The sequence below is a fragment of the Phalacrocorax aristotelis genome, chromosome 18 (genome assembly GCF_949628215.1).
Source record: "Phalacrocorax aristotelis chromosome 18, bGulAri2.1, whole genome shotgun sequence".
Classification (NCBI taxonomy): domain Eukaryota; kingdom Metazoa; phylum Chordata; class Aves; order Suliformes; family Phalacrocoracidae; genus Phalacrocorax; species Phalacrocorax aristotelis.
Window position 1 is genome coordinate 6,408,611 of NC_134293.1, and position 14,901 is coordinate 6,423,511.

Genomic DNA, 14,901 nt, shown 5'->3' on the forward strand with positions numbered 1-14,901 from the left:
CAGCGTGTCTGGTACATTCTCCCCACGGCTCAGACTGAATGAAGCACAAAGCTATTAGCCAGCGTTAGTTTTTCAACATTTTGTGACGAGGGGAACAGACCCATTGATTTGTACCTCTAAGAATAAAAGACTTTTCTTTGCCAGGAAAAAAATTCCACCACAAGGAGCATTTTGCAGCAGCCCTGCTCAGGTGCCTGATGCCTGCAGACCCCGTGGCAAACCCAGCTCGACACCACGGGGGATGCTCCAGCAGGACGGCCCACAGCCCCGGCTGGGGGCTGTGGAGAAGGCTGAGATGGGGTCCCAGCAGGTGCCAGCTGCAGCAGCGGGGTGGGATGCGCTGGGGCTGGGGCTGCTCTCGCCCAGGCGCAGCAAAGCCAAGCACAAACTGCCTGGGAAAGGGGCTTGGGCAACGCTTGAGCTGCTACGAGTGCTCAGGGGAGGTCACCCCAGCCTCCTTCAAACTGAAGACTCAGGGCTTTGCTTCGGGTTGTGCACGCCTGCCTAGAGCAAAGTGTGGGCTATGGGGCTGTGTTCGTCAGAGCTGCTGGCTTCCACCAGGAATGGCAGACAAAGAACAAAACAAAACCCCAAAATTTCCATTCCTCTTAATCTTTATTGGTGTAAAAATTATTCTTACTTACCAAACCCAAATTTTGCCCTTGCCCAGAGGATGATGAGCCAGCCCTCAATCTGTCTGTCACCAAATCCCATCTCTGGCTGAAATGGAGCAAGTCCAGCCTAAGATGAAGCCACCTTTTTCCTCTGGCCATGGTCAGGTTCTGGATTCCTGAGAACAGCAAAGCTCGCTTGAAACAGCAGCGAGTGCTTTCCAGAGGGCTGGCAGCAGCCGGTGCATCAGTCCTGCTAGGCACACCCATAGCTAGTGACTGATTGTTACTGGGATTTGTATTTGTAGGCAAATAATCTGTGGGGGATTTGGCAATGTGCTGGAGATATTTCTCCTCTCTTGAATTTTTCATTCATACTTTTTTTTGTTGGTGCACGAATCAGAATAAACACATTGTTTTTTTATGGCTTTTTTCCCCCCCTTCCTTGGTCAGAAAAACTACCTTTTACCCCTTTTAAACCTGAAAGAGTCCAGAAGAAAAGGGAATAAAAATTTTAAATTAACAAATATTCTCTGGATTTGTTCTGGGTTTCTGGGACAATGCAGTTCCCACCAAAGCTTATCCTATGAGAGGGAAATTTATTAAAGCTTCTGTCTGTCCTGTACATATTTCCCCTCTTTTCTCCCCTGACCCTATGACAACACCACCTGAGCCATCCTGTAGTCTTGCCCTTGCCACGGCCTTCCTCTGCATGGAGGAAATGACCTTGCAGGAACCTCACTGTGTCTGAGAATTGCATCCCTTTGTCAAGATTAGCCAACTGCCGCTTGTTTTTGATAAGAAAATATTCTAAAATCCAAGCATGTTATTAAAAAAATGGTGGAAATGTACACTGCTCAGGCGATTTGTTTCTTTCAAAAGATCCTACTGGACTGGTTGGGTTTCTGGTTGCCTCCTGCCAGAATTTAAATATATGGTAACTGAGCAATTGTCACAACTTTGCACAGTCATGAGTGAAGTGCCAGACTTGCCTGCATAAAGAGGGAGAACAAAAGACTTTGAGTGAGCCATGAGGGGTGTCCTAGACCAGCCACACCAACCGTGGAAAAAGCAGCTTTTCACCTTTCGAGCAGACAGCCCAGGAGTTACAGGAGACCTCTGTGCACTCCCGAGCTGTCCTCTGAAATCAGGAGAGGAGTCGAGCCTACCCTGACACTGAGCAACCTTCGACATTTTCCACATGTCAGGCAGGGATATGGTTTCTTTCCACCCACTCTTAGCCTATTTTTGGCCAAGGACAACATGCTGTGCCTAGCACAAAGAGGGCCTTTGCTGGCTACCTCAGTAGACACTGCTCTTGGGATACGCTCATGACAGCTTTATGTGCTTGAGCCAGGGGCAATAATTACCAAAGGAAAAGAAGTTTTAGAAGAAGAAAAGACTGAACAAGAATGGATGGCATAAGGATGTAGATCAAGTGCTCATCTCGCCCTGCAATGCACGATACTGAATGCAGTCTCGGCTTTACTGCTTTCTCTTCCCTGCTGTACGTCTGTCGCATCTGAGAGCCCCCGCCCTGCTGACATGGTTACCACAGACTCCAGAAAAAACTTTGTCCCAAATGTCCTCCTCCCTTTGGTCCAGGATGCCTCGCAGGACTGTCGTAGCTTTGACAAGGCGTGGAAGCACCGATGACGTGCAGCCCTTGGAGGCTCCGTAGAGTGCTTCCCGCAGGCAGCGGCTGCCCACCTCCTGCTGCCATCGCTTCTTGCTGGGCGGCACCATCCGACTTGCGCTGCCTCCGTGGTCGCCTGGCAGACGGTGGCCTTTCATGCTGTTGTTTTACACCCTCCCTTCCAGATTCGGCACCCAGCATTTTTTGTGTGGCCTTTAGAGGAGCTCTGCTCCTTTTCTGGCTGTCACTGGGATTCCCATGTCTAGTAAGGTTTGGGCTGGAGGGTAAAACAGCAATGTATTGGTGAAGAGTAAAATGGAAAGCAATGAATGTGTTTCAGGCAGAAAATAGAAAACAAAAACCACACCTACCTTAGCATTGCTCCTCACAGGGCAGGGGAAAAGGGAAAAAAAGACATTGTGACTAGAAGAGGATGAGGCATAGCTTCCATCTCCCAGCACTGGTAACCCAGGCTGGTGACATGGGTGCTGGGGAGAGCCTCGGCCACCCCCCGTGGGGGTGGCTGGCACAGCAGTGCCACCACCAGCAGACTCCTTCCCTCCCCACAGCCTGCATTTGTTGCCTGGCAGTTATTTTATCTTTGTGATGGCAGCAAAGGGTGCCCATGAGGCAAGAGGTGAGGCTGAGGAGCAGCAGCCAGGAGGTGGAGGTAGCTTCTGCCCACGAACAAAAGAAAGGCAGAGACATGACGGCTACGGTGCGGGACCCCGGCCACGCTGCCATCACGCGCAGGGGATGGGGACAGGAGCAGCAGCTTGTACAGGTCAACTGCAGGGGATCGGCGTGAGAACAAGCCCCAGCAGACAGGCGGTGGTCCTGCAACCGCAATCAGGCTGCAGGATGTTTTATTGGAGTCCAGGGATCCCACTGAAATAAAGGTCAAATTTAGATTTACTCTGGCACAAGGTTTCCACTGATATTTTGTCTGAATGACATTTTGTCATTCAATCCCCTGCAAAGATTATCTCCTATGTTGCCCAAGACAAAAAAACCTCCTCACACTTCAAAGCTGTTTTCAAGGGAGTTCTATGTTTTGCTAAGGGCAACTGGTAAATGCTTCAAAAGAGACCCAGCTCTTGCTTATGAAAAATACTGCTAATTATCGGCCAGAACTGGCCAGGAACTGACATTCTGGTAAAAAAAGTGGTCTGTCTAATTTTTTAAAATTTTGAATCAAGGAGTCAGTTTTGTTGTTTTTCATCAAGCTGGCAGAAAGTCTGATGAAAAAAGAATATTTTGTTGGATTTTTTTTCCTTTTTTTTTTTGAGAAGAGCAGTGGAAGGGAAGACTGAGAAAGGAGTAAGATCAGTAGAAAGTTCCCCCCCCCCCCCGGCAATCCCATGGGGTCAGTGGTGCAGGGGACAATGTCCCAGGGCATGCAGTGTACCTGTCACCTCCACAGTTACGCTTCTGATGGGGGGCTGCAGGCTCTGGTGGTGTACCCAGCATGTGGACTTATGGCCATCGACCTTCAGGGACGATGTGAGCGGGAAGCATCTGGAGGAGCTGTAGGTGCCGTGGCTGCTTAAGAGAATGTTCTCCATGACATTGGGGACCTTCCGGGAGTCCTTTGGCTCGCAGAGCCACCGAGCCTGGATGCCGTGTGGGTAGTAGTGCCTGGTATTGCAGACCAGCTTGTGCTGCTCTCCTTCCACCAGGGACAGGGAGTTAATGTTGACGGTCGCTGCGGGTTTTTCTGGTGAGTGAAAATTTATTGCACTGCTGTCTCTCAACTTCTGTCTCCATCATTAAAAAACCCAAACACAGTTTTATATGTCACGTGTCTGCACCCTTCCTGTCAGTCTTAAAAGAGAATCCCAGGCCCATGCTCTTACCTTCTGCGTGCAGCTGGGCTGTGTGTGCTCCCCAGGAAGAGAAGCCACAGACCACCCGCGAGGAGGTTCCTTCAGCTCTCATTTCCGTATTTCCGAGTAACAGAGAAGCGTTTCCCTTGGGGAATTTCCTCTAGGACCATCTCAGCCCGAGAGCTGCCCGTTCCACCCGCTTGCCGGATCCACTGCGAGCAAGCAGCTGGCTTTTGTGCCCCCCCTTTCTGGTGCGGTACCCACCGGCTGGTCACTGGTGGTCGTGGAGAAGGCACAGCGCAGCCAGGCACCCTTGGCCAGGGCCGAGCTGGGTGGGCGCTGTGGGCTGGGGGGCAGCGCTGGGAGGCGGCGGCGGGGTGTGGGGGGGGGGGGGGGGGGGGGGGGGGGGGGGCTGGGGACCACAGTGTGCACTTGTGCCAACGGGGGGACCACCAGCGGGGACCAGTTGCCATCTAGTGACCTGAAGCTGTACTGCAGCTGCTGAGCGGGCGCTAACGGCAGGGCAGGTCCCAGCCCGCACCCACTGGTGCGAGCCTTCACCCGCCCGCGGCTGCGGGCCACAGCACCCTCCCGTTCTGTGCACAGCCGTGGGCCACGACGGGCCTGGGCGCGGGGCTGTGCTGGTCAGGAAGGTCACCGCCTAATACTTCCCAAGAACCATTTTTATAACTCTTTTCTTCTGTGCCTGAGCCACCGCCGCGTTACACTTTGTTCTCACCTCCCTTTACGTGGCAGAATAACGGATGTAACGGCTTCTCCGTAACTCTTATTGCAATAGAAGGTTTAATGAAGCAGCATTTCCTTCCCACCACGCTGGCTGTTGCTTTGGAAATCATTGCAAACCTAAAAGCTGTGAGGGGACATACCAAGGGCACTATGTGTGACCTCAACCCTGGGAAGTGCTAAAGAGCATCCAAACACTTTGGGTGGCAAATGGGAGTCAGCTGAGGGGTGCCGTTAGCCTGCTGGGGAGGCTATGAAAGGCAGCTGGGCAGCAGCAGCAAGGTTAGGCAGGCTGCCCGCAAGAGGGTGCGAGGGAGGGCTGTCCCTTCCTTGGCTTCCAGGCTGAGTTTCTGTGGTGCTTTACCTGCTTGGCTGTGGTGAGGCTCTGTAAACTCAGTGAAGTGCTTCTGCTGTGGTAAGTAATCAATTTAAATCAATCTTTTTTTTTTTTTTTTTTTTCCACAAGGGATGGGGGAAAGCAGATGTGGGCCAAGGAAAGTGGGAGAATATGAGATGCTTGGTGTGTAGGCAGGGGGTTTGTACGTGCCAGTGATGGGCTCCACGGCTCCCCGCAGCCATGTGTGGTGCTGAGCACTGCCACCGGCTGTCTGCTCCGGCAGCTGCTTGCTCCTGCGTGGCTGGACCCCGCCAGAGTCCTGCTGGGGACGCCCTGTGGGGCTGGGGCTGTGAGTCGGTGCTGGAAGCCTCCTTGCTCTAGTGGCCCAGCTACCGCATTGTACGCTGCTTTATCTCAGAGTCGTCTTCCTGCTATTTTTAAGTGCTGCAACTGCACATCTCTTGATCAGATAACACCAGGTCCTTGGGGGGTGGAGGGTTAAGTAACACAAGTTTGTGGTCTGGAGATGGGAACTAAAGCCTTGCTTTCTTGTTCTGACCTTGACTTTCAACCCTTCTGTGTATGCCAGCTGACCAACTTCTTTCAGTTTCTTCACCCGAAACTTCTCCCAACTTCTCCCTACCGTAAAAGGGCGGCTCACACCATAGAGCTCACTTTCCACACAAACAACATGAGAGTGCTCTGTCTGCTGAAAAACTAAGATAAGGTTTAATGGTTATGGCTATATGAAAGCTTTGGTGATATACGTATTTGCTGTTAGGGCTTTTAGCAATGATGGCATGGCAGTATATAAATAGAAAACAATCATGCTTTTGAGAAGCTGGTTCGAAGTTATTACCTTCTGCAACGTATGCATAATCCTCACCACAAGGGAGAACATATACTGTAAGACAAAACACTTTTATTTTAAAGGTATGTTAAAAAGCTAGCTTAAACTATTTGTAAACTCAGGAGGCTTTTAAAAATAGACTGAGGTGCATAATCACCTCAGAAGTCCAGAAGCTAAGTCTTGGGAAGTGACATGGAGGTGACAACTGCTGCAATGTGTAAAACTGAAGTATGAATTTGTAACACCCCAGTGTAGATGGGGAGGAAAAGGCAGGTTTCCTGCACACAATCCTTCTGAAAAGGTCTCAGGTTTGGGGTACAGTTGAAATACAGCTGTCGTAGCTGTTCACAACTTAACTTTTGTACTGCAGCTGCATTTCCCCTCAACACTTTAAGTGTACGAAAGTCCCCAGGGGACTGTTACGTTTTCTGTTACCTGGAAGGTGCAATTGCTCTGCAATGCCTGGGAAAAGCTGTCTGGGAGTTGGATGTTTTTTTTTTTTTCTAGGCTTGCATGAGGAAGGCTGTAGTTGTGTATTTTCCAGCTGTGTGTTTTATGGTGCATGTGAATCAGGCCAGATGATCTGAGCATCTGCTGTAAAGTAAGGGTTTACCCTACAGTCAAGCGTGCTGATATTCTCATTTGCATACTGAAGCGTATCCACTGAGGGCTCTGTAAGAAGAAAGCATGCATGGACTTGTTTTGATCCCAGCCCATCCAAATGCACAGCAAACCCAGCCCACATACGCATGCAGCTCTTGACGCAGTCCTGCACAGCCTCGATCTGCACCGCGTGAGGTCTGTCTCATTGCAGCAGCCCCCTGAAGAGCCAGCTCCGCCATGAATTAACTCTGTCCCTTCTGTCTCGCTGCTGCAAGGTGCAGCATCCCCCTGACTGAACTGCAGAGGGTCTGGGTGCGTCACCTGGAAGGAAGGGATGCCTGACTCCTGTTCTATTCAGCGTGTGGCAGGGGACAAGCTGTGTGCTACACAAGGTGACGTTCTTAAGTCCAAGGACAAGTCTTCACAGGAATGTGAAATCTAGCCAGGCACTGAGTTCTGACACAATGATTTTCTTGTGTTGTTAGTACCCAAAACACAGTGAATCTAAGGGCAAAAATACTACAAGAAGCAAATGTCTCTTCTGAATCTTCCAGGGCATCACTGGCTTTTTTTTTTTTTTACCGCTGTGGATGAAACTAGCATCACCTCAGGTGGGGCATCAAAACAGAGATCACCCCTAGCTCTTGCAAAAAGAAAGGGGCTTAACTGCTAGCAGTTGTGGGCAGCCTGTGGATGCAGGTGCAAGTTCTGTTGCCCCTCTTGCAGGATGCTGTCTGTGACCTCTCATATTGATGAGGAGCAAGAACTGCTCACTTGACTTGAGCAAATAACTTGTTTTATACAATAAATGAAGGAATATTATCTGGAGGACGGTTTTCTGTCCAAGACCTCTGACATCTTTTGATCTGGTTCCAGTCAGCAGGAGCCTGATGTTCAGCCTGATGATCTCAGTCTTTTTTTGACAGGGCACTGATCTTGCTTATCTCAAACACACGTGGAAGTTGCCTGCTTGTCCTGAAACTTGGGCCTGCTGGAGCAATTCCATTTGGGTTCCCCATGAGTCCTGAAAGACATGGCCAGGCATGCACAAGCCATTTTAAAACATCATGGTTGATCTTGGAAGAGTAATAAAACTGAGCTTACCAATATTAGAAAAATTGTGTAGCCAGTACCCTACACATGTAATGAACCCATTTAGTTCACAGCAGGTTTGCTATGTCAGGGAACATTATTTTTAAAAATAATACCCATATACCTTCCCTTCATTAAAATGAAACATTTTAATTACTATCATTTTAAAATAATGTTTGTTCCAAGAGTTGAAAGGGAAGAATAATGACTCGAAGAGCAATGCAGGAAAACCTGCTGAAAGAGAATAATTGTCTCCTGGTTGAGGTCTCCAGGAGGTCTCCTAAGGAGCTGCGCAGCCAGCAGCACTCTGCCCTTTGAAACTGCAGTTCCCAGAAGCTCGGGGAGCGCTAACTGCGGGGGTGTCCGGCCCAGCCACACGCCTTGCTGACACTACAGCTGGTGGCAAGTGTTAGAGGCCATGGTAATAAAACTCTCCAGAGTGAGGCTGAGTGGGAATGACTTAGGCTGAGCGCTGGGGTTAGAGATAGTTTCCTCTGCTGGGAGCTGTACCTACCCCATCTGAACAGCTGGTATGGAGGGCTCTGAAATACAGCAGTGCTTCTCGTGCAGAGGGTACTTTTGCTTCTCAATACAGAATAGCAAAAGTAACCTGAAACTGCAAAATACTTCCTGATTACAGAAAATATATTGTGAATTCCTTGAATCCCTTTGCTGTAAGGGTGGCGCTTTGTTTAAGAACAGAGGCTCGATATAGCCTGAATGATAGTGTTACAAGGACTGTTAGTAAGAACATTGATTTTCAGGTGTTTCTTAATGACTGTGGGTTTCTTAGGGACAGCTGTTTGAGGAAGCGAGAATAGCAATGTGTGAATGTTGTCTTATTCTGTTTTGCAGCAGGACTATGCAAAATCACAGTATTTTTTGCTTAACAAGACTTTTTGAAACTGGCAGAAGGATGCAAGGTGGTTAGGGATGGGGAACCTGCTGGAGTGAGACACCTTACTGCTGTGCCATGGAAAGGCTGTTAAATTGGCTGGGGAGCATAGGAGAGAAGGCAAAATTTTACTAGATCAAAGCATAAAAAGACTCAGAAGATGGACCCATCTCACAAATGTGAATTGAGTAATGAACATGCAGGGAGGTGTCCCTGGCTATGCCCGCAAACACCTGTGTGCTGGAGGTAAACACGGCTGCCCTGCAGAATGCACCAGCTCAGTGTAATGTGCTCCTCCTCTGATTTTCCTAGGGAAAGCAGAGGCTGGACTCACCTTTTCCAAATTCTATTTCTGAAATTGAGTCAGCTTGTTTTATGTAGTCCATAACAAATGGCTGTGAAACCCCAAGTTACTTTTTAATGAAAAGGCTGACTTCTGGGTCCACTTCGCTTCTGGAAACATCGAGGTTTTTTTGTTTAGCTTTGGGGCTACTTAAAACACTTCACAGAGTCTTGATTACTACCCACTCCCTAGTGGAAACATTTCAAGCTACAAATATGCAACAGATCTGCCACTCCTGAAACTCCCTCGCTGCTCTCGGGTTCAGGGGATCGGCCGTGCTGGGAAGGCCACTGCCTGCTCTAGCAGCGAGGGGGACCTGTGGGTGTAGGGTACAGTGATGCACCCCCCTTCCCAAAGCGAGCTGTGATGGGTATGTGCTGATGCACAGAAGGCAGCCAGCTGGGAAACATGCTCTGTAGCTCACAGCAGAGCTGGCTGGGCTTCCCCTGCCTGACGCTGGCGGGTTTTGCTTCGCCTGTGCGTAGGGAGTGGCTGTGGTTGCATGAGTCAAGGAAGTTGAGGGGATGTTTATCTTGGTGGCAGTCAATGTCCTCATAAGAGCTCTGGAAAAAGATGTAAAACTTATGTTTGGGATGGGGTGAGCCACTGGAAACCCTCTTTATGTGGGAGATTGCACGGATCAGGAACAAGAGCTCCGTTCAAACAGCTGTACACAACTGGATATGAGAAACTGCAAATCCATGGAACCCTTCGCTGCTGGTGATCTTGCCTAGAATCTTGTATCCTCTGTACTCTGGAAACACTCATAACTGGCTTAATCACAAAGGTGAATTGTCTGGATTTTCTTCCTTGCATTTTCAGTGGCAAGGGAGTAGACTGTAATAACAAAACTTTTTTCATAATTAACGTTTATTGGTCAGTAAAAAATTATATCTATTCACTTAGTACAGATGACATCAAATATTCTGCTTTGTAATTAATCCAGAGAGCAAGTGAAAACAGGCAGGGCTTCGTTTTCAATGTGAAAGGTACCCTTTGGACCCTGTGAGTACAGACTATGTTTAATGACAGAGTGCAAGCGGCATTCATCTTCCCTGAGGTGTCTGAACACCTTGTGTGCATTCAGTTCAGACTGTAAGAAGACTGTTGAAGCCAGCTGCCATCTCCTAACCGAGCTGGGATGGGTGGGAGGCATCCAGAGACCCTATGATGCCACTGTTTCCCAGTCAGGGCTGATGCGCCCATGGTAGCTGTACCGCTGTCTGCTCTCCGGAGAGCAGCTGGCACAGCACAGCAAATAAAGCTTATCTGGTAAAACACAAGACTGTTGTTATGCAGTGAAAAATTCTTGTTGGTTCCTCGTATACAGAGCAGTATCTATCTGGAGAGGTCTAAAAAGTTAAGCTTTAAAATTAAATAGTGGGATACAATGTTGGCAGTTAAAGATAAGCAAGCAGTTTAGACATACATTTTAAAGGTACAGAAATCTTTTCTAGACCTAGCAGATTGGCAAGCTGGCAATTAATGGTTGAATATTCCAGCCAGAATTTGGAAAGTTGCCCAAAGAATCTGGACTCTCAAACTTGGTGGGAGGGAAACTCAAATTCTCCAGACAACTGGAAAACAACTTAACACAGACTTCTCAGCCAGAATTGCTTTACTCTTACAGTTTAAACAAACTGCCAGTGTTGTGGAAACAAGCAGCTAAATCCAGGTTTCAGAGGATTTGGGGGATAGTAATTGAGCTGAATTGTTCACTTTCATAGCTGAGATGGACCAAATTCTGAAATAATGTGCTTGAGAGTGTTCAGCTGCTGTGAGTCTTAACTCATCAGGTGAAATACACACCCAAATACTGCAGATCCTTTCCCCAAGAGGTCACTGAGCTCAGTCAGATCTCTAGTTTGGGGTTATGTTTCTGGACAGGAAACTCCTTTAGCTTTAGCTGAAGAACTTCAGTTCAGCCCTAGAGTACTAAGACACTTACCATAATTTATTCCAGCAGTAGCTGCAATTATGGTATGCTGTGTACACAATTTTACAGCTCAGCCTTATTCCATATAATTTTGAACTTGAGACGCTCCAATCAGGGTCCTAATTTTCTAAGCTCTGCCTGTAGACGTATACACATGATGAGTGGCACTTTGAAACTTTGCTGCTTTTCATTTTCTCATGAGCAACAGAGAATCCAATTAAGTATGAATCCAGGCATAAGAGGAAAATAAAAACAATCATTACAGCATTTATCTCCTAGAGGTTTATTACTGGATTACTTACTGAATTAAGATATTTTCTTTGGACATGCATCTGTCTATAGGCTTGGGTAATTTTCTTACCTGGAAGTGATCTTTCTTTCTCTGTACTTTACAAGGTATTAGCAGTTTGCTTGGAATTAAAACTCATTCAGTTCCAGCTTTCAACAGAACTAAGTTGCTTTTGCAAATGAATCGCATATGTGCGCAAAGCCAGAGCTGAGAACACAGTGGCCTTTGCTTGGCTGCTTACCTGCTTGGAAGACTGGAATCGTGGAAGGACAATTGAGGACTTTTACTGCCCAAGAATCTTCTGTGCCTCTCGTAGGTATGCTCACTATCTCATGGACTTCTGGTTCTAATCACAGAATAATTTGATCATTCAGTTACGGGAGCACCCACAGACATGAAGCACGCTTTGGTGTGACAAGCAAAATGGTACCTAAAGCTTCACACGGAGTACTTAAGTGGATCACAAATGCAGCAGCAAGGAGCAGCTGTCAACCCTTTAGGCTTCCAGCTGGCTATTGCAAGCCCATAACCAAACATAAGTCACCACGCTGATGTTCTGCCTCTCCTGGTTTGAAAACCACTGACCTAAACAAGCAAAGTTTGGGACCTGCAATTAGTGCTAGAACCAGCTGCCCTGCCTCAGCTGCGCTCTGCAGAGTGGGAAGGGAGCAGAGAGCAGATGTTTGTGTGGGGCTGGGGAAAACCAGAGCCCTTTCTCCTCCCCTGTTATACTGGCTTTGTGTTAATTAGACAAAACTCAGTTGGAGAAGCCTGAGGTGATGCTGCCCTGCCCACTTCCCTGGGGAGCAGCTGGGGCTGCCCACAGCGAGTGCCCCAGCATCATCCACCCTCGGCGGCTCTGCGCGGTCCCCGGGGCACCTGCTGGTGAAGCTCCCAGCCCTGCTGCCACCTGCATTTGAACCGTCTCACTTCGACCCCAATTAAAAGTGGTTAGATATTTTAAGGCCATTCTGAATCATCTTCAGAGCTTATCAGGTCTGGCAGAACAGTGCCGTACATCTATTAGGGGAGCTGATAAGACCTTGTCTGTCTTTTTAATGAAAGTCTACACGTACCAGATAATCATGCTGAATAGTACTCATTGGAAAACCTCCTAAATGTAATTTATCAAGTAATTTTCTAGCTGCAGTTGGAAAGCAGAATGAAGAATGAAATCACAGGATGGTTTGGACTGGAAAGGAACTTTAAAAATAATCTACTCCAGCCCTGCTGCCATGGGCAGGGACAGCTTTCACTACACCAGGTTGCTCAAAGTCCCCTCCAGCCTGGCTTTGAACACCCACAGTGACGGGGCATCTGTGCATCTCTGCTAGGTCACTGGTCCATATCCAGCTCTGATGGATGGCTTTGCGTGGCTTAAGAAGCAACCAAGGCAGCCGCTAATGAAAACCAGGTTTGGTCTTAATATTTACATTTGGAACTAGGGGCAAGAAAATCCAGTTTAGGTTTTGTTTTTTATGCCTGTGAACTCTTGATACAACATGAAAAAACTATTCACAGCAAACATTTACAGCAGTCATTTGTACGTGTTGTTGGATAAAGGCAAGTATTCAAGGATGAGGTGTGCATTCCCAAAGCACGGGCTCTGCACTGCGGCCATAAGGAAGTCTAATAGAACTGAAAATCACTTCAAACCTTTCCCTGGGGAAAGACTCAGGATGACACAGAGAAGAAGAACAACTGTTCCTGTTCACGTACTTTAATTATGGTCCTGTGAATTCATTTAACAAGAGGTTTTGACATTTATAGCCAGATTTATACTTCAGTTCAATTTTTTAAATAATAATGGATGTTTATTTCTCTCATCCATTACATGTCATCCCAGAAGCTGTACGAATTTATGGAAAACACAAAGTAAAGCTGATGTACTTTGCAAAATTAGAAGTTTTTGGCACATGTGGGTGTCTTAAGCACACAACTCAATATGCTGTTGAGCTACTGAAAATGTAAATCTTTCAGTATTTAATTTCAGTAGTGACTGTGTTCCCATGTGGGTGGGGAAGAATTTTCCAGTTTTATTCCTTGGAGCTCCTGAAACTCAGAGGTCTTCTCTTCTGTACAGAAGGTGGCAGTGGAAATACAGGAATGAAAGGGTAACCCTCTGCTTGCTTTTACAGAACAGGCTTGCGTTTGAGTATCATCTTGTCAGAGGGTTATTCTCACCTTCAAAAAAACGAGCATTCCCCCTTTCTCAGTTATTAAGGGTCCCATTCAGCCTCTTGCAGAGGATTAATTTACAAGGTGACTTGTGCTGACTTGGGAGGGAATTCTTGATGCACAGTGTGTGCTCTGGGTCCCGTCCCAGTCAGCAGCGTAGCTGGCTAGTTCTGTGAAGCGTAGGGGTTTTCCAGCCTGTACCCACAGAGCTTTTGAACAAACTATGCAGGCTAATGGCGGTTATCACAGAACATATTAAAAATATGTCTGAGCTCCACAGATTAATTAGCATCCAATATAAATTGTCACAGCCCCAAAAGTTCAGGATAACCAGACACATGCGGAAGTGACTGCAGTTCATCAGTACCTGCTGATGGGTTTGCATAAGCAACATTTAAGTGGTAATTTGATGTCTCTTTTGCCATGCATCGGTTGTCTTGTTTAAACAGTGCTTTTCATATGCATTATACTTTCTAGGTATGAGACAGGGCTCCTTCTGTACTAAGCTGCTACAAAATTAGGAATGACAATACGAGTAATTTAAGCAACACAAGGGAAAGATATAAACAATAGCTTTCTTGTTATATTGCTGGGTAACAGGAGTACGCTGGCAACTATAGTTAGCTGCAGAATTTTTCAGCTTTAGTAACAGAAGTGAGGTTTCCACTACTGTAACACAACATTGTTACGGGTACTAAGCAGGGCAGTTTTTAAATTAGTTGTTATGGAGTTTGGTGCTGTATGCAGAAAAAGCGGTCTTTATGCCTTTTACATTACTTTATTAGTTTAATGAGTTTGGCTCTATTCCTAGAAATGCTGTTGCCGTTTTTGCTGTCTCTGCTGCTTCAAAATGCCATTAGGATGGGGATATATGGAGAAGCGTGACATCAGGCGGCAGAGTGGGTTTGGAAATTGCACACTTGTGGACATGTCACGGTACTTTCTGCTAGTGTCATCAGCCTAAGGATAAAAGCCCCTTACTTTAAAAGGGAATCAGGTCTTGGCTGCTTCTGGCACTGCCAGCCCTCAGCAGATAGTGCCTTATCTAGATTTCCAGGGGAGATCCTGTTGCTGCCCGTTGGTTTAGAAATGTCGCTTTGACTGTTTCTTCCAGCTGAATAACTGAAAAGGTTTTTCTGCAGCTGCTTCATTTCCTGCACTAGTTCTGGCCAAACCCAATGTTTTCTAGGAAACCTCCTGCTGCTTCCCTGCTGTCACCATGGAGATGATGCTCTCAATGCATATTCCTTCCCTTCTTCTCTTGCAGAAGGGAAAAAAAGGAGTAATTCCTGCTCTCCTGTCTCCAGCTGGAGACAAACCGTAGTGTTTGCAAAAGCACTTTCATTACTTGATCGATATTATTCAAAAGTGCCTTAAATGACACTGCTGTAGTTCATCCTTTATCACACACTTAAAACAATGTATTTAGGGCTACTTTTAAGAGCCTTAGAGTTTATTTTGGAAGGCAGGAGAAGCCGTTTGTTCAGCCATCTTCTCTCTAATCTCAGTTTGCTACTTGGGTACTTGAGGGTAGGAGACAGCAAAGAAGCTGAACTATAAA

At 47.1% G+C, this 14,901-nt stretch overlaps 1 protein-coding gene across 1 annotated transcript; it reads right to left on the reverse strand.

Moving 5' to 3' along the window:
* Positions 1-1,579: 1,579 nt before the first annotated feature.
* LOC142066277 (uncharacterized) lies at positions 1,580-7,626 on the reverse strand. Its single transcript, XM_075113553.1, is given in 9 exon segments — positions 1,580-1,603; positions 2,815-2,924; positions 3,656-3,964; positions 5,749-5,860; positions 6,405-6,509; positions 6,511-6,575; positions 6,578-6,808; positions 7,250-7,541; positions 7,543-7,626. Coding segments are annotated over 9 exon segments (1,332 nt in total).
* Between the last annotated feature and the right edge of the window lie 7,275 nt (positions 7,627-14,901).